This window comes from Oryzias melastigma, linkage group LG2, assembly GCF_002922805.2.
Source record: "Oryzias melastigma strain HK-1 linkage group LG2, ASM292280v2, whole genome shotgun sequence".
Classification (NCBI taxonomy): domain Eukaryota; kingdom Metazoa; phylum Chordata; class Actinopteri; order Beloniformes; family Adrianichthyidae; genus Oryzias; species Oryzias melastigma.
The window spans coordinates 12819410-12843566 of NC_050513.1; the positions used below are offsets into that span (position 1 = coordinate 12819410).

The following is a 24157-nucleotide window of genomic DNA, read 5'->3' on the forward strand; positions in this document are numbered from 1 at the left end:
TATGATGGGGTATGGTAGGATATGGTACAGTATAGGAGTATATGGTGCGGTATGGTACAGTATGGTAGGGTATGGTACGATATGGTGTGGTATGGTACAGATGGTGTGGTGTGGTAGGGTATAGTACAGTTTGGTACCAGTATCGTAGGGTATGGTACAAAATGGTACAATATGGTACAGTGTGGTACAGTATAGGAGGATATGGTGCGGTATGGTACAGTATGGTAGGGTATGGTACGATATGGTGTGGTACGGTACAGATGGTATGGTGTGGTAGGGTATGGTACAGTATGGAGCGGTAGGGTACACTATGGTACGCTATGGGACAATATGGTATGGTATGGTACAATATGGTATAGTGTGGTACCGGTATGGTAGGGTATGGTACGGTATGATACCGGTATGGTATAATATGGTAGTCTATGGTATTGTATGGTATGATGTGGTACAATATGGTACTGGTATGGGACGATATGGTATGGTGTGGCGCTGGTATGGTATGGTACTATGGTACTGGTATTTAACGGCAAAGTATAGTATGACACGGTACAGTATTGTACTGGACGGTACAGTACAGCAGTGGTCCCCAACCACCGGCCCACGATTGGATTCTCTCGATTAGCTTGAGCGCTAAAAGCTGACTGGCGGCGTGTAACACAAGAAAAGTAGCATGTGGAACCTTTCTTTGCAAATGGATGGGATAAGTTTTTACGTTTTTAACCACTCAAAGTGTCAAAGTTTTCTCCTCTTTTTGCTGTATTTTACTTCGCCGCCGGAAATCTTCTCTCAAACAACATTAAATGCTTTGTTTAAATGAAGAACCAAATGACAAGCGGATAAAAACGAGCTGCTAAAAGACCACTGTAGTTGTTGTTGATAGCTTCCGTTTTGTTGTAGTTGAACTACTGTGACGCAAAGCTACGCAATCGGTCTACGCCTCCAACTTTGAGTGGAAACGCTCACCAGAATTAACTGGAACCATTCTAAACCATACCATACCGTACAGTACCGCTATGTTTAAAAGAGACAATAGTGTCGTTCTGTGGCAAGAGATTGACCCCACCTCCTAAAATGTCCTGATATTTTACTGTGTCTATTGGCCATAATATCTTAAACATCTTAATCAATTACTTTACAACTAATGTCAACTTGCAAATATTTGTCTGACTTTTTGACAAGGACACACCTTGAATATCAGGCATGCTAATTTGCCATAAAGATAAAGCTCTATAACGACTACCATTGCCCAATGAAGGCCATTCCTGGAGTATTGATGGCTTTAAAAGGATCTGCTTCCATTTGTGTCAACGCAGTTAGCCAAAACCCCAGAGGGGCCACTGCAGGGTCTGGTGACCTATTTCTGGATCCATAGCAAGGTTAAAGTCCAGCTAATATCCTCATCTGACTACTCTCAGTCTCTGTTGCCATGGGAACAATAACATCTCCATAGGTTTCTGGGAAGGGGGGGGGGGGTCCATGTGATGGGTTTGGATGATAAAAGTAATGACATTTAAAACAGATTTAGAGTTTCATGTAAAGTGATGTGTTAGCTTAGAAACAATGTTATCAACAGGGGAAAATCTTTCATTGAATCGAGACTTCTGGTTGGTACACACATAGATACATCTATATTGTGGAGGTGGCTTTGGAGGCTGGAACTTCATTGGACATATTTTGCTTGAAAGTTTAGGCAAATGTATCTCTCTTTAAAAAAAATCCCAAGGGTGTATTAGAAAAGTAGGAAAGTTCGAACTATTGACTTATTAGTAATCTGGATTTATCAGAAAAGGAATACAAGTACCTGCTGGCTCTAAGAAGCCAAAATCTCATAGACTTTGAGTAATAAACAGCTATTACTCAGCCATTTTTTTCACTATATAATTTTTTTTGTATTGCAAGTTTTTTGGGCTATTTTGGAGTTTAGCTAATATTTCATGCTAGCTATTTTGGCTAATTTTAGGATTTTTTTTCAGTTTTCTTTTGGCTACTTTGGAGTTAAGCTAATGTTTCAGCTGCATGCTAGCTATTTTGGCTCAATTAGGCTTTTTTTTTTTTTTGTCTATTTTGGAGTTTAGCTAATATTTCATCTACATGCTAGCTATTTTGGCTAATTTAGGAATTTTTCAGTTTTTTAGCCTCATTTTGCATTTAACTAATATTTTTGCTGGCTATCAGCTGTAGTGTTTTTAGCCATCAATGTCAGCATCTTCAGCGGCAAAATACAGCATTCACATTAGCATTATCACAGGTAATGCTATATCTCTAGTTTTTAGTTAGTTTAAAACTAATGATGGTTAAGATGTGTGTTTTACATCCACTTTGCATATGACTTGATTAGTCAAATAAGCGATGATCATTCTACTATTGAAATAATCGTTCGTGGCAGCCCGAGTTGCTAACTGATCTCCAGGTCAGCTGTGGGAGATGTTTCATTGTCAGGTTCTCCAAAGCCTGCTTTCAAATGGTAGGGGTATGGACTTCCAGCAAGGTCTCTACTGATAGGCAAGAGTGGTTGGCATGCCTTGGACAAATCACTCTTTACTAGCATCGCTTGGCTCCAGCATGGCGATGTCCAAATGGCGATTGAATAGACTTACCTGTTGTAGCTAGTATTGAGGCATTTTTATGGGTGACATCACGCTCGCTTAGTCCAGTTCTGTTATATAGTCAATGGATCAAACATTAAAGTGTTGGAAATATTTATTATATTTGCAAACTTAGTATAATAAACTACAATATGTTCAAAGTGTCCCAACAGATGGAAAAACGGTGAACCGTGTAGAATAATCCCAGTGCCTCGATATTGCTGTTATTACATACAATCCTCAATCTCCAACGAGCGGGATTCCCCTCCCTTCACCTTATGTTCCCTTTCTGTATACACTTTGTGTGTTTCTAGTCATGCTTGGGCTACACACTTCATTCACACTATGCTGGCACTGGTCATTATACTTTAATGCCATGGCATGCCTTTGAGTCATCAAAACTTAATCTGTTTGTCTGACGCTGCTGCTGCTTCGGGTGGATTACAAGTCTATGGTGTGTGACCGTCAACACACTGACGACCCTTAAATCATCTACATTTTAAAATCTTGACCTTTAAAAGTGTAAAAATCAGCCAATTTTAAACCCCAACTCCTTAATTTAGCTCCAGTAGGTGCTTGCAGCTTTTTAGTCCAGAAAACGATTGGCCACTGATTGAAGTTTTTCATATTCATAAAAAAATGGTTGACCAAGAGGAACTGTTATAATAGGAATTAAACAAGCTGGTCGATCATACAGGTAACAGCAGCAGTTGGGATTTAGCAGCTTGAAATCCCATTATGTTACAAAAGGAAAAGCCAGATGGGACAGATAATCTGAAAAAGAAAACAATTAAGAGTGGACACCACTAGCTTTCAGCAACTTTAAAAGATTTTGTTTTCCCCTAAATGTAGAACATCAATGTCAACGACATGTAAAGCAAAAACGCTCAAAATTGTTGAGTGATCTAAAAACATCTCTTTTTTTGTTAAAACAACTCTGTAATTGATCAAATCTAGTGGCCATACTGTAAAAGTTATTTTTTTGTTATTAAGTTTTCCTATAGATGGAATTTTTATCAAACAATGAGAAAATTAACCAATAAATTAATTAAGTTTTAAAATTGTCTAATTGAGTGTTTTGTTCATTTTGGGCCACAATTCTACGGTTTTCCCGCCTTCCGTACTTATTAGCCTCCTTTCCACTGAACCGTCCAGTCCGGTCTTTTAATGTAAGGAGTGGTACGGTACAGTCAAGGTAATTCTGGCGACCGTTTCCACTCAGTTAAGCCTCGCTTCCACTGAGCGGTTTGTTTTCACGGCACGTGCGTGGTGTAGACCGCTAGCGTGCCTTTAGCTCACCTTGTATCACTCTGTTACCAAGGATGGCAACAAACATTTGCAGATCCACCACAGACCAGGCCTTGCTGTTGTTTTATAGGCATTTTCAATATAAACTTGTGACCAAAAGAGTACACAGGAAACCGCAAAAACCTGAATGCTGACAAACGTTAGCTTAAATGAGCGTTATATTGGCGTTTTCTTATGTTGTCTGCCAATCAACTGGTGGCTCCGACCCAACCACTCTGTTGACGTTTCAATGGACCTGCAACCAATGGGGGTCCCCAAGAGGTACGGTTCGGCACTGCGTAACCCTTGTGCTATTCTAGGTATGTTGACGGCGTGAGTGGGGTCATCTGGTCCCCACAAGACAGTGTGGTGAACTTTTTTTTTTTCAATAATTTTTGGTTTTCACTGATGTCCGTGGCAGACATGAAATCTTGTCCACATTTTTCATGGGATGGATAACACGTCAATGTAAGGCTTGGGTCATCTGGACCCCATAAGATAGCACAACGGTTAAGGGGTCTATTTTACAATGGAAACGAGGCTATTTAGGATAGATGTGTAATATCATATAAGCATATTTTCCTACTTTTGTTTTTACTTAGTTTAACCCTTGTGCTATCCCATGGGGTCCAGATGACCCCACCCTTATATTGGTGCGTAATTCCTCCCATGACAGAATGGACAGGATTATGTCTGATACAGACACCAGTGAAGATAAAAAAAAATATTGAAAAAAAAAAAGTTCAGTACGCTGTCTTGTGGGGTCCAGATGACCCCACTTTTAATGGAAACCTGCCTAGGATAGGACAATGGTAAAATCCTATACACAATATTTTGATGCCAGGTAGTGCGTTTTTCGAACATGGTTCAATACCCACAACAAATATGCGTAAATGAAGAGATACAGTAGTCAAAAAAATGTCAACATTAGAGCTATCTGGTGTTATAGGGTAAAGGAAGAAATTTGGATAGTTTCCTACAAAACCGCAAGTTTACTGTTCTTAAGTAATGGTGGGAAAATGGCTGTCTTCAAAACTTAATGTCTTAAAATTTGTTTTGTTTGTTTATCCCACCAAAAAAACAGATTTTTTTTATTTAGAAAAGTCAGTGATGCGCTCTACATTATGACTATACTAGAAGTCAATCCCTCGCTACATCGCGGTTCCCCATTCGCACTGATGTTGGCCATACAAGGATATTCGTCAAAGTTACAAAAAAAACAGTTATTACTTTTGAAAAGGTGGTTAGAAAACTTTTTAAAATATTGCACAGTTTTTTTTAGTTGGGTCGTCTGGAAATTACTACTGTACTCGAGTCCGATGTTTTCCAATACCCAGACACCCTTTTTAAGGATTACGGCAGGTTGTCTCGCTGAAACGCTGCCACGCAGTCTCCTCCCCAAATTAATGGTGACATTCCAACGCCAGCGCCGCTGCACAGAGGCAATATGGGTGACCCAGATCCGGGTGGGGTCGGTGAGGCGCAGACGAGGTGGGGGTGGGGGGAAGTAAGGATTATAGCCAGGGTGGGGCAAAGCCGGTAGGAAAAGAAGGGGGGGTTGTTGGATAGAGCTGTGAAAGTGTGAGACAACAGCAATGAAAGGCAAAAAAAAAATTAATTCAAGACATGGAGGAGAAACAAAAGAACCCCCACGAGGCTCCGGGCTGTCGCCACACCCCCTTTTTTGCTATTTAAAAACTACACTGTGATGTTCAGTCTAAAACGTCAACCTGGGATATGATGCGATCTGACAGTACCTTTGTTTTTAGCTCCTATTGACAAACTAGGGACGATGTGACGGTTCACATGCTGAGCAGGAAGGGTCTAATTACTGGGTTTCATTCATGCTTATAAACCAATCCCAATTTAATGGTTAAGGGTCGTGCATAATACCTTAAAGTGATAACATCATGTCTCGGCACGTTCAGTACAACCACAACAGGAAGGTTTGTCATGGCGCTACTTCTGATTATGCATGTTTTTCATGCTTTTCCAGACCAAAAAAAACAAAAAAACACTTTTTTTGGGGAGCTTTCCTGCCAAAGGACAATGTGCCTTGTTAAATCAGCTCCTGTTTATCATGTTCTCACTTTAAACAGCTCAAAGAGAAAGGGAGACGGAAGTGACAGTTCACATTAACCACATGATGACAAGACAAGCCTGGAGAGCAGAGTCTGGAGACTTGCCAAACCCAAACAAGAAGATGAACTGTCTGGCATAAGTTTGTCACCACAAAGTGAGGGAAGTAGAACAAAATATTCACAAATTCAATATTTTGTGTATTTTAATATTAAATAGGTTTTTTAACAGGAAATCTTTACAAAACTTGAAGGATTTACTCCAGAAAACAGCATGAGCCCAACTAGCTAATGCTAATTTTAAGTTGAAACTAGCCAAAATTTTGCTAAATTGTCCAAAATTTGAGATTTTTGCGTTTCTCGCACTTTAAGTCACACTCACAAGTCTTCTTAAAAAAAAAAAAAAGAAAACAAGTGTGCTCTATAATGTTGAGCACTTTAAATATGGATTAATTCTGGTTTTACCATTATAAGAAAAATTAAGCGTTATTGTGAATACGCTAGCCTGGCTAACATGAAGCAACATGTTTTGATCCATGTTTCTAACTAGGTTGTGAGTTAGCGTAGTCACACTAACGTTTGTTTTAGCTGTATTAATCCTTTTTACATGTTGGGGGTTTCAGGTATTGGGAAGATGCTAACGTGGCTAAGATGGCTAACGTGTAGCACATTACAAACAAATTGTAATACGCCTATAGTTTGATGCGCCTTATCTATATATCCACACATACGTCTTTTTCTGTTCATCTGACTCTGGGTCTTGGGGGCAGCAGTCCAAGCAAAGATGCCCAGACCTCCCTCCAGCTCCTACCGACATGTTGCCAGGCCAACCAAGAGACATAGTCTCTCTAGTGTGTCCTTGGTCTTCCCTGAGGTTTATATATATAGTATAAAATGAGGGGAAAAAATGTTTTTTTTTTAATGTTAAGAGTAAATTCTGTGGAAGACCCAAGACACACTTAAATATAGCAAAATTATAAAAATAACAGGAATGTGCACATAGGTGAGCTATATAAAAATAACTGAATGATCCTGAAATGTGTTAAAGTACTTTAACCCGTTTATCTCTCAGCTGACCGGTTTGCTAAGAAAGTAAGACTAAAAGTAATAATGTGGATAGTATTTAGAATACTTTTTTCAGTAGTTTTTTAAGGCCATTTTAAACAAACTCGTTCCAAAAAGTACTTCATGCAATGTTTTTCTTCAATTACCGCTAGAAAAAAACATCTTTTTAGTGTAAGCAGACGGGATATTTAGGAGCAGCTCATGGAATCTGACACGATATTGCCAGAACAGCAGCTGAAAGCAGGTTACTGTCTTTTCAAAACCACCATCCACTCTGTCAGTTCACCACGCTCCCTCCTCTTTTCTTTCTTGGCAACAGCTTGCCTGAGCCTGAGCCCCCCAGCCCAGACTCTCACTTTGAGGCAATTTGAGTGTAAAGGGCTCTTTTTCTTTCCCCTCCTTTTTTTTTTTTCCTCACATCCTCACGCTGCAGCAGACCTCAGCAGTGATGCCGGTGAGTTGTTATCGGCTCTGCGGGGCAGGAGAGGAATAAGTAAAGAGGTCCGCAGTAGCTGAACATTTAAGGATGCATTTACTTTTTAGCTGAGAGTGGCAGTTTTAAGATGATACTCGATGATGATGGTGTTAAGCCAAAGCCTTCCTCACAACTGCCCTCAAGAGTGAAGGGCATGAGGACATAAGGTCCAGCGTCTTATCTTAGCCTTGCCAATACATGTAGATACAACAATTGCACGATCCATTTAAGGCACGTGTCAAAGTCAAGGCCCTGGGGCCGGATCCGGCCCTCTGGGTAATTCTATCCGGACCTCCAGATAATTTTATTTCATTGTTATTAATGACCCCGTGTTATCCTGTACTTATTTATAACTTGTATAATTTTGACACATTATATTTTTATGGAGATTAAAATATTTAAATTTATTTAAGGTTCAAGTTGATTTATGCTGGAATAATTTTCCTGCCTTTTTATTATTCGTAATTAAGTTAAAAAGTTACAGTTTTAAAGTTTTTAAAAAATAGCATTCTGCTAGCTTTTTGGACTATTTTGGCATTTACAAAGATTTTTAGGCTATTTTGGAGTTTAGCTAATTTTTCAGCTACATGCTAGCTGTTTTGACTAATTTAGGCTTTTTTCAGTTTTTTAAGCTATTTTGAAGTTAGCTATTTTTTCAGCTACTTGCTATCTTTTTTAGCCAACCAAAGTTTGTCTTTTTTCATTTTTTAGGCTAATTTGGCATTTAAATAACATTTTAGCAGGTTATCAGCTTCAGCGTTTTCAACTAATAGCTACAGTAATTTCAGCAGCTTCAGTTATTTCAGCTATTAGATTCAGCGTTTTCAGCTGTTAGCTTCAACGCTTTTAGCATTTTCAGGTATCAGTTTCAACGTTTTCAACTCTAGAATTTTCAGCAATTTGAATCAGTAATTTCAGCAATGAGCTTCAGTGATTTCAGCTATTAGCTTCAGCTTTTTCAGTTATTAGCTTTAGTAATTTCAGCAATGAGCTTCAGTGATTTCAGCTATTAGCTTCAGCTTGTTCAGCTATTAGCCTCAGTAATTTCAGCTATGAGTTTCAGCATTATCAACTCTAGCGTTTTCAGGCCAGAAGGACAACAACCTTTTCCAAGTGAAGTTTTTGTTAGAAAACCATCTCACTGGGTCATTTTTGCCCCGTTCACAAATCTAAGGTTTCATGTAAAAATATTATATTCTGTTGCCCTCTATTACCATATAGATTGATGTGTAAAACTTTACCTGTCACTCACATGTTTTTGACAAATTTCAGGACAAATATTCAACAACCTTTTCCATTTGAAGTTTTTGTAAGAAAACCATCTCACTGGGTAATTTTGACCCATTCACAAATCTATGGATTTATGTAAATGTGTCAAATTCGGTTGCCTTATATTAATATATCGAAAGTTGTGTAACATTTTTGTTGTCTCCCAAACGTTCCTGGACACATTACAGGAAAAAAAATCAGCAACCATTTCCATTTGAAGTTTTTGTAAGAAAACCATCTCACCGGGTCATTTTTGACCCGTTCACGAATCGATGAAATTATTTTGCCTTACATTACCATATGGATAAAGGTGTAACATTTTAGCTTCACCCACCCTTTTCCCACAAATTTCAGGAAAAAATTTTGAAAAGTATTCACCATTTGAAGTTTTTGTAAGAAAACCATCTCACCGGGTCATTTTTGACCCATTCACGAATGTATGTAAATGTATCAAACTCTATTGCCTTACACTAACATATGACTAGAGATGTAACACTTTAGCCGTCAACCACATGTTTTTGGACAAATTACAGCACAAAAATTCAACCTTTTCCTTGTCAAGTATTTGTATGCAAATCCTCTCACCGGGTCATTTCTTACCCGTTTATAAATCCAAGGACCTATATAATGTTGACCAATGCCATCTGCTGGACCCTATTTGGGCCCAATGCGGTTGCCACAGTAACAGCTCGGATGCTTCAGGGGATAAGAAGGGCGTTGTTTCCTCTCAGTTGCTAACACGCTCTGTACTGCAGGGTGTCATGTCATTGGAGTCTAGTTTCAGTGACAGAAGCTTTTCACCAGCAGACGGCAGCTTGTTGATTTTGGGCCGTGCAGTAGCTCAGTATCAGTTCTGACATGCTCGTCACAGATACCTTCAGTTTTTCATGTCAGCACAGAGATGCTGAAACAAAGACAGGAGCCCATGGAGTGAATTGTACAGCGCCTGACTCCCTCTGGTGGCCAATATGTGAACTACACTATATAACCCTTATTTTGTGTTCGGGTCAAAATTGACCCGTTTCCGGGTCAATTTTGACCCGAACACAAAATAAGGGATAAGACACTTTTATTACTTTACATTTGAATTTTTTTTTCAGGCATGGCAGACGGCAGGCAGCCAGACGAGCACTGGACCTCCAACGGCCAGGAGAACGGCGAGAACGGCTATTCCTCCTACAGCTACCGGGAGAATGGGTACCACGGCGGGGCGGCTGCTGGGACAACAGGTGAGTGGATTTGCAAATCCAGGATGGTCAGATGGTTCTACAGAACTGACTGGATTCCCTTTAGACCTTCAAACTTGAGAATAAGTCAAGATAGAAAAGTTGATGATGCAAGACATAAACCATTTTAGTTGCTATCATAGTTCCTCTATGAGTGAAGTTTGCTTCTTCCAAGGTTCAGTCAAAGCTGAACACGTTGCTCCACCTGCTGGCAGAATTCCGCCTTTTATTCCCTTTCCTTTCCCTCCTTTCCCTCCATTTCTCGTCTTCCCGGTGTGTCTGCCTCTATCTTTCTCTCTCTCTCTCTCCCTTCGCAGCGGATGACTCAGCCAATTTGCCTCCCTCCCCTCCCCCCTCTCCGTCCGCTGAGCAGACCGGGCCCGTGGGACAAGGTACACACACTTTCTAACCCCCCGTCCCCATCCCGAGCGTGTCACAGTCGCCTAAAAAAACAGCAGATATTTAAATAAGGGGTTCTCAATCCTCCTTCTCCTCCTGGTCCTCCTGTGGTTGTCGCATGCTAGGTGGTCAGTCCTTCGTTTTCATTCGTATTTAACCAACTTGTCACTTAATGCTTCGTCTTCCCTTATTTGTTCCTATTTACGCCTTTCAGCTCTATTTTAACAAACTATTTGTCCATAAATTTAGTCTTTGATTCATTGGATCTACTGCTGCTGCATCATCAATAATTTGGGTTTTGCTCACTGACTGTTTATAGAGAACTGGACTGAGTGGCCCCTCCCCTCTAAATAAACAGCAGTAATTACCATCACTTTTTTTTTTTTTTACATATATTTTATCATTTTTTTTCAGCATAATTTTTCTTGTAGTGAAAGTTATTCAAGTTGTAAGCTGACCAATCAGATGCCTGAAATTAAAGATTTTAGTCTCACGCCAAACACTTAAAATTATTTTATAGAAACGTTGACGTTTATTCATTTTTCATATTGTTGTAGCATCTGTCCCTCTAAGAAATTGAATTAGTGTCATAGCTGGAATTAAGCCATTCTCTATGGGTGACATCACATTCACTCAGTCCAGGTCTCATATATACAGTCCATGGTTTTGCTAGACTTATTTCTTGAGTTTGGATGTCTTCTATTTTTGTTTAACAAATGTAACAAAGTTTATTTTGTATTTATGAATATATTTATATATATTTTATATTTATGAATATATTTAGGTAAGTCAGTTTAAATGTGATTGACATTTTTGAGCATTAAAGAGAATTCCGGTTGTAAAATGTGAACCTCAGGTCTAGTCTAAAAGAATATGTTATTGTTTATGATTCTCGTCTGTGTTTATTTTTTATTTATTTATTTTTTACTGGAAAAAGTATGCAATTCGAATAAAAAGAATAAAAATGAACACAAAATTCATGTTAGAAAATACATTAAAATCTTTAAAAAATAGGTTTGGACATTACACAATCCAAAAACCCAAAATAAATAATACTTTAAGAACATATTAAGGAAAGTCTACAAGTATGAAGAAATTATGTAAAAAAAAAATAATGTAAGTATTAAAAAAAAAACTAGTCAAATTGACCATTTTAAACAATAAAAATAAAGAAAAACAAAGATTTTAGGTTACAATATAGCTACTATTTGTGGCAATTGTTTAAAAAATAATAATAATTTGTTTTTGCTTCAAAATGACAACAGATTTAGGTTTATTTTTAGCTGACCTTTTTATATTTTACTTTAGAAATTCATGTTTTTTTAAGTTAAGCTACTGTTGTCACAAATTGTTCACAATTTTGCCAAATGTACATGTCTATCTAAGACAAATTCATATTCAAATAGATCCTCCATAAATGTGTGTGCATGCAGACTTTTCTAGAACATTCATCCATATCTTCCTGGTCATGTCTTGTAAACCCATCTCCATTGTCTCATCTGTTTGTCGCCCCCTCCTGCCTGAAAGAGGATAAAGTAGAGGTTGTCAGTCAACCGCAGGATGAAAGGGCCGGCACTAACCAGGAGGAAGTGGAAAGTGAGCAGCCAGGAAACAATCTTCTAGAACAAAGAGATTGTTTAACAGAGGTCCAGGATCTGGGCTTCAAACAAGCCCAGATACCTGACGCCCTCAATGGAGGAAGCCATGCACACAGCCCGTCAAATCAAGGTGTGTGTGGCTACGATAGAGTCAAGTCAGGGGCGCCTTTAACAGTTCATCCTTTTCTGCGTTTTAAAGACCCACTCCGATGAAAATCGTGTTTTAACATGTTCTTGTGACTTTTTTTTGATGATCAGGGACCTATATTCCAAAAAAAGTATTTAATTGTTCAAATTATTGTAAATCAGGAGCAGACGGAAAGATGGTGTTCGTAAAAGAGCGTTTGTGTGGCGTAGAAAATGTGCTCGGCAGGCTACAATCTCCCCACTGTGATCCATTCGGATGCCTCCTTTGTAGACAACTAGATTCCTGTGAATTTTCTCGAATTATCGATAGCTCCAGTATTGTTCGCCATAGAGCGTAAACAGAGAGCTGTCAGCAATGTGGAGGGGAAGGGGGGCGGGGTTGCTACGTCTCAACAGTCCACAACTCACTGTTTAATTTCTAATTAAGTGTCACTTTGCAGAAAAGATGCCCTAGAAAACAACAGTTTTAGGATTTTGTCTAATATTTGTGATTAAGCGACCACTGGGAACGCTTATAGCAGATTTACAATACCGGTAACTCCCAAACTTGTTTGCAAAATGTCAAAAATAACAGACTGATAGCCCTAAAGCAAATGTTACTGTCACTATGCTAAATGTGTGAGTAATGCGTAAAAAGGAAATGCAGTCCAGACGTTTACACGTTAGCCACATTAGCTACGTTAGCATAGGTACAGGTATACCTAGCTTTATTTGCTACTTTTAAAAAACACACTGATGCCACTAAAACAAGTTTCTGTCACTATGCTAACTAATGTGTGACAAAAAAAACACAGTCCGTCACGTTACGTGTTAGCCACGTTAGCTACATTAGCATTGTCACAGTAATACCTAGCCTTGTTTGTTACTCATAAAAAAACAGAGTGATGTCGCTAAAACACATGTTTCTGTCACTATGGAAACTAATGTGCAACAAAAAAAACACAGTCCAGCACCATTACACGTTAGCCACATTAGCTACATTAGCATTATCACAGTAATACCTAGCCTTGTTTGTTACTCATAAAAAAACAGAGTGATGTCGCTAAAACACATGTTGCTGTCACCAGGCTAACTAATGTGTAACAAAAAAAGCCCAGTCCATCACGTTACATGTTAGCTATGTTAGCTACACTAGCTATATTAGCATTATCACAGTAATACCTAACCTTGTAAGAGTGATGCTGTTAAAACTCATGTTTCTGTCACTATGCTAACTAATGTGTAACAAAAAGAAAAAAACACAGTCCATCACATTACATGTTAGCCATGTTAGCTACATTAGCATTGTCACAGTAATACCTAACCTTGTTTGCTACTCATAAAAAAACAGAGTGATGCCGCTGAAACATATGCTGTTGTTACTATGGTAACTAATGTGTAACAAAATTTTAAAAAACACAGTCCAACACTGTTATGCATTAGCCGCGTTAGCTGCGTTAAAATGGAAATGCAGTCGAACACGTTAGCCACATTAGCTACGTTAGCATCGTTAGCATAGTCACAGTAATACCTAGCTTTATTTGCTACTTTAAAAAAAAACAGTAGCAAACTGTCCTCCTTGATGATGGAGGACCAAACTGGGAAAATTAAGCTCAAAGTTACATTTCTGCCTATTTCATTATTCAAATTGTTGTTAAGCAAGAGCAGACGGAAAGATACAAGAGTGTATGTGTGACAAAGTAAACACATTAGGCAGGCCACAATCTCCATACTCCTCTCCATTTTTTCGACATCGAGATTCCTGTACATCTTCATTGTCTTCGACTCGAACTGTTGAGGGCTCTAGTATTCCTTGCCATAGAGTGTAAACAGAGAGCTCTCAGCAATGGGGAGGGGAAGGGTGGCGGGGTTTCCACGTACCAGTGGTCCCACCCACAACTCAGAGTTTAATTTCTACTAAAGGATGCCCTAGAAAACAATGGTTTTATGATTTTGTCTAATAAATGTCATTTAGGGCCCACTAGTAAACGCTCAAAAGATGTTCAGAGTGGGTCTTTAAATCTTTGATTGATTGTGCATTTTTCTGTTGTGCATGGCCTTTTTTTTTGCTCTGTGACGGGTACTTTTGATATGTGTATCACAATGCAGCTCAAGCTTTGCTGCCAACCTTCCTGCTTCATTGTTGCTCTCAATTCTTCCAGCAGCTTTTGCTTTGACTCTTGTGCCAAAAAAGAAAAAAAAAAAACTGTCCTAGCATTTTAAGTTTGTGCTTTTCATTCAAACAATCCCATCCATCTCCCTTTCTTTTGTGCATCCGATCAACACCTCTACCGTTGATCATGTTTGCACATTAGTGTTGCCAGCTACATTGCAAATTCTCACTGTTTAAAGTGGTATAAGTGTATTTAGGCATTTTTTGTGGGTTTTGATCAAAAGCCACCTGTTTAGGTGTTTTAAGTCTTTTGTGTTTAGTTTGTTGTTTTGAATTCATCTCAGCACAAAGGATTACAATGTTTTCCTATTGTTTCGAAATTTTAATGTTTTGTCACAGTTTTGTTAACGTTAAATATTGACTATTTTGTCGAAAACTGTAATAATAAAAGTTTGACTAAATCACCCATAGTTGATAATACTTGTGTTTTTGCAATAGGAATACACTATATTGGTTCCCCATCATTGATAATCATTCAACATCATGCAACTCATTCCTTCATTCCAGTTCTGCACGACCATCTTAGATGCTGTTACCGCCCCCCACCCCTGAGCTGTGTCTTTGGCTTGATGGAGTGCTACTGTATCTATGTGCAGGCCTCGGCTTGACTGTGTGGGCTAGCTTTTGTGGATGCTGCTAGCAAGGCTTTTAGCTGAAATGACTCGGCATGCAAGATTGTAAAGTATCCTTCGAACTCGCAGCCCAGCCAGAGGAGAGCACCAGCAATGCACCTGCAATAACAGAAGATGAACAAGAATCGGATAAATCTGCCTCGGATAAACCTTCTCTTCCCTTGGTTGAAGAGAAAGATCACTGTGATGTTCCTTCAAGTGAACAAGCTCAAGAAGCTAGAGATGAACCATTAGAAGAGTCTGTACCAGCAGAAAACTTGTCTAATCCCGGTGTGGTAGACAAAATGGAAACTACCAAACAAAACCAATCAGGAGACCTTAAGACTGAAATCAAAGAACCAGCAAGAACAGCCGTTGTGCCATTGAAAGTTGATCAAGAAGAAAAAGACAAGGCCAGTCAAGGACAGGAAGCCACATTAGATGTGTATGTAAAGGATATTGAAGAATCCAAGAACTACTTTGAGACTTCCGCAAAAAGCCCAGACGATGTGCTGCCACAAAGCTATTATGAGTTCAGCCCAACAGACACTACCAAGGTCAGTGAGAATATTGAAGCTTTTGGGACGGAAGAAAAACAAGAAAAAAGTGAGACATCACCTGGTGAAACGTCTGTCAAACAAACTAGTCTTTCTTTCAGCACTAATGTTGGATCTTCATTAGAGGAGAAAGTGACGGAAAAAGAGTCAAAAACCTCAGAAAGTTTATGTTCCGTCAGTGGAAGCTTTAATGTCGGAGAGGTTTCTCCAATAACTCCAATTGTGGAGAGCCAGTTGTCCAGTTTTACTCCTGAGGTATCCATCACTCCAAGCTCTACTATTTCCCCCAAGCATGTCCCAACAAAGACACAAGCCTCTTTTGAAAAGGATTCCTCCAGTTTCACTCAACCTGGAAGCCTGTCTAACATGTTGGACTTGGCTGGAGCTCTGCCTCAATCTTTATCTCCAAGGACAGGAGTCGACTACATGAGACGAAAGTCAGTGCCTGCCAACGTAGCAGTGCTGTCCGGCAGTTCTTTGGTTGAGTTCTCCTTGGCAGATGAAACATCAAAATCTGCAGCAGGAAAGCAGCAATTGGAGGAACTTGGCTACTGTGTGTTTAGTGAGTATTCGGCACCCATGCCTTCTCCTGCCGATATCCCCAATCCTGGAGACTCCCCACACCAGCGTTTTCCTTCGCTAGAGGCTGAAGTAGAAGAGGAAGCTCAAAAACAAATACAAGCTGATCGCAAAGTAATTGTCCCTGAGATCTATCAGAAAACGATGTTGGACAAGACAGATTCACCGAAAAAAACGTTGATCCTCGAACGAGCTGTGACAAGTGGAATAAAACCGGATCGTCTGAGAATCCCAATGACAACATCCAAAGACCGACTAACCGAGTTTCGCCTTGAGACTGGCCTACCAGGGGACATCAAAATCCAACCAATCCCCGAAGTAGATATTGAAAAAGATCCCTCTAGAGAGGCTTCTCCCATCCCACCAGACAATTCTTTTACTTTCACTCCTATGGAAATTGGAAGCAAAAGTCCACTGATTCCCAGCACCCCCAAATCTCCAACTGAGTCAGCATTTGAGGCGCAATTCACTGGAGATAAGGGAACTGCACACGACATTCCAGAAGACAATTCAGGAAGGTCTGATGATGAGACAAGGAATTTAGAGAAAGATGTGGACAAACCTGATTCTAGTTTAGAGGATGTACAAGGCAAAGATGACGGAGAGGTGAATACCACTGGACCAGCATCTTCTCAGCTGTTACAGGAAATCTCAGATGAAAAAGATAAAATGTTTCTAAAGCTTTTGGCAAACCAGGATAAGTTAAATTCTGTTCCTCAATTGATCTTCGAAAATGCTTCAGATGAAAAAGACATCCAATTAGGTGAGGCACCAAAGTCGCAAATGTCGTCTCCTGTCATTATCATACCCCAAGCACAAGTAGATGAAGAAGAGGATGATGTTGAGTTAGCAGAAGAGCCTCGAGAGACATTTGATGAAGGTGAACCTTTGGGCCATAATACAGATCAAGGCGAGAGTCTTCATCCAACTCAAAGAAAAGAGGTGGTGACGCTGACAGTGGGCGACCAGATACAGGAAGACGACCTCAGATCTGGAGCAGAAGACTGGAGCCATAGCGCCCAAAACAGCGACTATGGAGAGCAGGCAACTGACAGCTCACACCTATCTCCTTGCTCTGACCACGATCTACCACAGCAGACTGAAGACGGGGATGACCTGGAAGTAGAAAAAGATGACAACAAGGCGGAAGAACCTAAAGAGGGTGAAGTAGAGACAGATAAAAAGCAAATTAGGGGTGAAGACGATAAGGAAACAAGCAAAATTGAAGAAGGGCAGATGGAAAAAGAGATCAAGACCGGTTTGGAAGAAATCAGTCGTGCAGCTGATGATGAAACTACCATGGATGTGTCCGTTCTTGATACAGACAGTGGCTGGATGGACTCACAAGGTACCCACAGCTTACAGAATCTTTCACAGACATAACTTCTGAAATATCTTTGACAACCTTCTGTATAGTTTCTATCTACTTTGTCGCTAGTTTTAAATCAACATCAGAAAATTTGTCTTTTGTGACTTGCTAGTAGTCACACCTTCACAGGCAAAGACATAAGAGAATTAGACCTGTTATGATCCCTCTCCACTGCAGATGAGGACAAAAGTATCGTGAGCGAGCGAGTTGAAGTCGTTCCTCCAGCCCGGATTTTAGCCAGCACACCAGCGGTGGTGGATAGGGTCGGTAAAAGGGGTACTAGCAGAGGAAGGGGTCGTCCCGCTACCACTGATACTAAAGTGGCTCGCAAAACACCAATCCTACATCCACCGAAAGAGGAGACAAAGAAGAAAAAAGGTTCCTATTGCCTTTTCGAGAAGTTTTTCTTTTTTTTGGCCAGATTTAATTCACTAAACACTTCAACTTTGAATTCTTGTGTAATGATATCTTTCCTCTTTGTTAGTAGGCATGAGGAGGGCTGACCAGAATAAGGTGTCAGCCCTTCAAAGTCGCTCTCCATCTCGAAAGAGTGGCGCCAAAGTGGCGACCAGACATCCTAGGCCTCTGCCTCACAGTTCTGCTAGACACAAGGCCACAGGTGAACACTGTCACCAGGTGTTGGTGGAGTGGATAGAGAGAGATTGCCAACACTGCCTAAAAGAAAACAAACAAACAAACAAATTCTTCCATTATAAAAGGAATATGTTTGGTGAAAAATGGGATAAAATTCAGCAGTGAATTGTGCTCTCTCTCTATCAATGATTCACAGAGGAATCATACAAGTGCGGTGTAGCTGGCAACCATTGTGCTAATTAACCACTTTTTAAAACTGTTTTCATTTGTTGTTTATAACTTCCATGGCAATGTATTTTCACTCTTGCTTGGCTTCATAATTCAATTTAACCCTGTTTCATTTTCTATATTTCATTTCTGAAAATGCATGTTGAAGGTCTGGTTCTATAAAACTGGTCTTAACGGGAGCTGAATTTAAACAACTAAAGCTAACCTATATTGGGTGTTTGGTAATTTTTGTCTGCTGCCAACTGTACTTGATTGAGGTTTTACATTTTTTTTTTCTTTACACATGTTGCTCCAAATGTCTCCCCCTGCTGGTTCACATTGAGCATGACTCTCGCCAACAGGTGGAGAGCACCACCATCCCCTCAGTGTTGCCCAACAATCCAGGGAACGACCTACTGTAAGTACTGTCAAACCCATTTTGATTAAAAAATGTTTCTTTTTAATTGTTACTAACATCTTATTTTTGAAAGGCCTCATAAAGACAAAGGTCCCCAAAGTGATTGTGTGTTAATAGGGCCAGGTCCACACAAAGACATATAGCTCATCCTACACACACTTGATTATTTCTGCCTTTTAATCTCAATCTCCTTCATGTTTTAAAATATAATTAAAAGGAAAATAAAAGAGGTGTTAACTTTTCTTTATTCAAAATTTCTGTCTCCAACTAAAGTTACTCAACTAGTTTAATTTCATTTTTCTTAAAGTTGATTTAATCAAAAAATAATTATAGATTCAACACAATCGTCAAAAGTATCAATCAAACTATTTTTTGTGTTGGTTAGTAAAATGTTTTTTTTGACAAAACTGTTTTTAAATCTTAACCTTCAAAGCACAAGTGTGTTTGTTCTGCTTAAACACACTTAATTCAACTCGTTATTAGCCTTTATCAGGACTCAACAACGACAGTCTTTAAAGTCCCCTCCAATCTTTTGATCTGTTTTCAAAGCGTTCCCAATGGCCTTTAAATCACAATAATGTTGTTTTCAGACAAAAATCAAACAACCTTTGCTGACATAGTTTCAGCATTTCACCTATACGTTTGTACAGCCCCTCACAGCCTCAACCTAACATTACTAGTGCTGGTATTGCTGGGAGCTATCCAGCAGTAGAGTTTGGATTCCGATGCCAGCTCAGATGAGGATAACATCCATTTGTTTACAAGTGGATGACTCAGAATAGAGACCATTGTGTTTTATACGTCACAAACACACTCTTTATTAAATGACTTTTCTGTCTACTCTTGAATTACAATTATCGGAATAAAAATAATACTTAGTAATGTCATTTAATGCCTATTTTCCTTCTTAAATGTCCTCCATCATTATAAAAAAGCCACAATAACTTGTAAAAACACCAAAACCCCAATTTTCATTGGAGTGGATTCATTAAACCCAGGTATTTGAAGTAGGGTAGGATAAAAAAAACACACAGTAAAGTGTTTTAAAATATACGACTTATTTGATTTTTGTCTAATTTTTTCATTAAAACCTAATTAAAATATATATTTTTTTGCTTACGTCCTTTAAACTTTACATTGCATTGGATCATGGACCTGTTTGCATGATTGTGTCCTTTCATTTTTGCACGTCTGCATGTGCATTTATTATTGTTTCTCTCCGTGTCTGTAAACATCCTGTCTTGCATGCATGCCTTGTGACATCATGTCAGTCCCGGGGGAGAAAGTCTGTGAGTATGGACTTCACACAATAGGAGTCCCTTTTAAATGAACTCCCAAAATTTCCATTTTTCCATATAAAAGAAACATTTCATTTCAATCAGTCCTAAAACATCCTTTCCACCTTTTCCATTCATAGAAATTGGATGAAAATCAGACAATGTGCAGTTTTTGTTAAGAATTAAGAAAAAATATATAAGATAACAGTTTTCAAAATTAGCTTTTCAACCAAAAATGTATCGTAAAGTGTATCGTAATACAACTAAAGACGTCATGACTACATTTTCTTTTTGCAAAACTTGAATTAAAACAAATAGCACAAACCGCAAGTCAAGGTGGGAAACTAAGTTTATTAGCATATTAAAGATCACCAATGTTAAGCACATTGGAGGAGGTGCATACATGTGGTTGTAGATACAGTAGTTTGGCTAAACCTGCAAAATTATTGGCTAAAAAGGCCAGTAAAGGACTATCTATACATGTATAGGTTATGACAAATATATTTTCAGAAAAAAAGAATATAATGTTGTTATATTGTTGATTTTACACTGGAGTGTTTGTATTTTTATCAATACCTTAACTGCACTAATACGTAGCCCTTGGTGCTTACGCAATCAATGTAAATCAACTGATTTTGTCATGGAGAAAAGTGGCTTTTTTGCGCCATTATGCTACACTTTACTTTAGTAATGTGTTGTATATTTGTGCAAAGCCCCTTTAAAAAACACTTTCTCCGTGTCGGACTCGGCTGATTCACGTGGATCACGTGACTGGTCAAGGAGTCGCAATATGTCAGAGCGTGTATTATGTAGTTCTCGCCAGTAATGGTAGCAATAGTTGTAGCTCAACCTGAAAAAATGATGTCTGTAGTCTTTAGCTAGCCACAAACACTGAAATATCATTAGCAAGCTAACGCATAAAGAAGTAAACCAACATTCAGTTAATAAAAAAGCTGTGTTTTACGATTTTTTAGTAAAAAATGATAGAAATTATGAAAGAGGAATTGTGGAAAAACTATCAAATACTTAACATGTGGAAATGCAATACAAAGTAGGAAAATAAAGCATGAATTTTAGAATTTAATTTAAAATTTCTTGAATTCCTAGATACATTTTTATATAAATTTTTGGTCTATAATTTCCTTTATTTTTGTTGCTACAAATAATAAACCAAGTTTTATCAAACCTTATAATCAAACACAGTGAAACTCCAAAACAAATTGGCCAAAATTGGCCTGTTAAAACCGGAAAGTGTAATACAATAAAAGCTCAAATAAACTTCTGCTGATAAGTTGATTCTTGTTCACCATTAAATTTACAAGATGTGTAAATGTTTGTACTAACTTCTAATGCTATTGTATACATTTTTTTTAAACGGTAAGGGTTGACTCTTAAAAAAAACCTAATAAAGTTTAGTTGGCTTTATTTCAACTTGATGGCCTAATCTTTATATATATATATATTTTTTTCTTGATACATGAAACCCCCGATTTTTGTGTTTTCTTTACCGCTTGACCAAAACAATGCATCCAACCCCCTTTTCATCTCATTTCTTTCTGTTTGTCACCTTCACCTCCATTTTTCTTGCATGCCTACCTTCATCTCACCTCCACTCAGAGCCCCACGAGGGCGCTTCTCTTAAAGATGGCCGCCCAGCGAGCCGGGGCTTCCCCTCGGCCCAGCTCTGCCTGTAGTCTAAAGCGGAGCCCCCTCGTTGAGGCGGAGCTCTGCCAGGCTCGCCCTAACTCCGCATGCTCGCAACCAACCCCTCAGTCCGGCAAATGGGCCGGTAGAGGGAAGGTAACGTGAGGGGGAGGGGAAGCAGAGACCTAGCGACGTCAATATATAAAGTATCTGTGTTCACGAATAAACCAGCTGCTTTGTTTTAGGAGAGAACATACCGAAGCCCGGAGAAGAGGTCATCCCTCCCCAGGCCTGCCAAGTCGCTGACTCGCCACATCCCTGCTGCTGAACAAGAAGACAATGGCACCCCTTCCAGGCCAACCTGTAAGTCTACAAACACTTCTAGAGTACCCTTGAAACCTAATCAACAATTCTCTGTAAATCTAATTTCCTTCCACAACCCTACTTTCCCCCCTATGCTACTTTTTATTTCTCCTTGAATTTTCCATCCTTGCCCTTCTTAAAGCAATCCGAACAGAACCCAGAGGGGACAACAGGTCCGGAAGAGCCCCTAGTATGGCAGGTAGTCTATCTGGCAGCCCCTTCCTAGATGCAACGCTCAACATGATTTCTAGACATTGGCTGCATCAACCGCCTTGTCCTTGATCACAGATCACTTTAACCCTTGTGCTATCTTATGGGGTCCAGATGACCCGAGCTTTACAGTGACGTGTTAACCATCCCACGAGAAATGTGGATGAAAGTGGTTAGACTAGTGAAAGTCAAAAATCATCCACTGTCTTGTGGAGTCCAGATGACTGCACTCCCAATGTCATCATACCTAGGATAGCACAAGGGTTGAGGCTGATGGCTCTTCAACAACAGACTCTGGACTTAGACAGTCTTTGAGATATCGTAAATCTTCAACCATTTATATGTGATTATTGTCAATCAACGCCTTTTTATGTTGGCTTTGCACCGATATACAACACTATACGTCAGTAATGTCACTGACACATTGATAACGTAAAGTGTTGCACATCTGCGCAAAGCTGCTTTTCTCCGCAACACAATCGACTGATTTACCTTGAACGCTTCACGATATGTATATCGCAGACTGGCACAAGGCCACTTTTCTGCACTTCAGAATCCAGTAGCATTACGTTAATTGCGTGAAAGATCGTAGAGTTACAGTAGTCGTAAGAGCCAAAACTCCGGCAATGATTCCTTTTCCCCCAAAACTCGGCTACATCGACCGTCTTGCTCTTGACCACGTATCACTTTAAGGCTGATGGCCCTTCAACACCAGACACTTGACTTATATACACTCTTAGACATATCGTAACTCTTAGACCATTTATACGATCAACATCAATCGACTTTTTATATTGGATTTGCGCTCATATGGAACACTAATGTTACTAACACATTGCTAACGTAAAGTGTTGCATATTGGCGCAAAGCCGCTTTTTCCACAATCTGAGGATTCACGAAATGTACATCGCATACTGGCGCCAGGCTACTTTTCTGCACTTCAGAATCCAATAGAATTATGTTAATCGCGTAAAAAAAATTGTAGAGTTACGGTAGTCGAAAGACCTAAACGACTTGCAACGATTTCTTTCTCAAAAAAGTCGGCTGCATCAACCTTCTTGTTCTTGACCACGTGTCACTAGGTCAATTAACAATGACAGTCTACAACGTCAATCAGTTGATTGACCACGTACAGTATATTGGCTTTATGTCGATATGCAACACTTTACGTTAGTAATGTTACTGGAACATCATTACAAGATGGTCGGTCTTGCCCTTGACCACATATTACTTTAAGCCTGTTATTCCTTTAACACAGGTGATGCTTAGATAATAGAGATACCGTAAACTCTTCAACCGTTTACAGGATCAGCATCAATCAGCTGATTCTGATGCGGAGAATGCAATACTTCACGTAAGCAGCATTTCATAGCCAACGAATCTCTAATACTCCAATGTTAAAGTATGAAATGATTCTCTTCTTGTGAATATATGCTTTCTTGGGTCTAAATGACCCTCTGGGAAGTCCTATGACATTTAAACACCCAGTGTTCTTCTGAAGGCACAGACTCGGCCCGTTCGCGCTCGGCCCGCAGTGGCGCCTCCACCCCTGGCGCCGTCACGCCCGGGACGCCTCCCAGCTACTCCTGCCGCACGCCGGGGTCGCGCACGCCCGGCAGCCACACGCCCAAGTCCTTCAGCGTCCTGCAGGAGAAGAAGGTGGCAGTGATCCGAACCCCTCCGAAGTCTCCATCCTCGGTTCAGCGGCAGCTCAAAGTCATCAACCAGCCCCTACCCGACCTGAAGAATGTCAAGTCTAAGATTGGGTCCACCTCTAACCTTAAGCATCAACCGAAGGGTGGACAGGTATTGGGGGATGGTGGGATTTAGCCTGGTTTGATCACATTGTTGTACTCATTGTTTGATATTTTAACATTAGAACTAATCTAGACAAACAAGAAAGTAAAACCTTTACCCCTTTTCACCACATGAGGGCAGTAGAGCACAATATTTTCATGCATTTCTCTTTTTTAATGATATAAATAGATTAGAATTAGAATTAGCTTTTTTTTTTTTTTAAAGTATGAAATTATTTGTGGACAGGATG

At 39.5% G+C, this 24157-nt stretch overlaps 1 protein-coding gene across 4 annotated transcripts in view; it reads left to right on the forward strand.

The window, feature by feature from the left end:
• The window catches only part of LOC112156670 (microtubule-associated protein 2), an 80650-nt gene that overhangs the window by 48362 nt on the left and 8131 nt on the right, over window positions 1-24157 (forward strand). Inside the window, exons 4-14 of one of the 4 annotated variants that reach the window (XM_024288940.2) lie at window positions 9860-9988; window positions 10303-10377; window positions 11912-12112; window positions 14983-17376; window positions 17575-17775; window positions 17882-18016; window positions 18561-18616; window positions 21511-21693; window positions 21783-21900; window positions 22043-22099; window positions 23612-23916. In XM_024288940.2, coding sequence (XP_024144708.1) covers window positions 9862-9988; window positions 10303-10377; window positions 11912-12112; window positions 14983-17376; window positions 17575-17775; window positions 17882-18016; window positions 18561-18616; window positions 21511-21693; window positions 21783-21900; window positions 22043-22099; window positions 23612-23916 — 3852 coding nt within the window. In that variant the 5' untranslated portion in view covers window positions 9860-9861. The remainder of the gene's footprint in view (window positions 1-9859; window positions 9989-10302; window positions 10378-11911; window positions 12113-14982; window positions 17377-17574; window positions 17776-17881; window positions 18017-18560; window positions 18617-21510; window positions 21694-21782; window positions 21901-22042; window positions 22100-23611; window positions 23917-24157) is intronic. The other 3 variants (XM_036215943.1, XM_036215944.1, XM_036215945.1) reach the window with 3 other exon arrangements.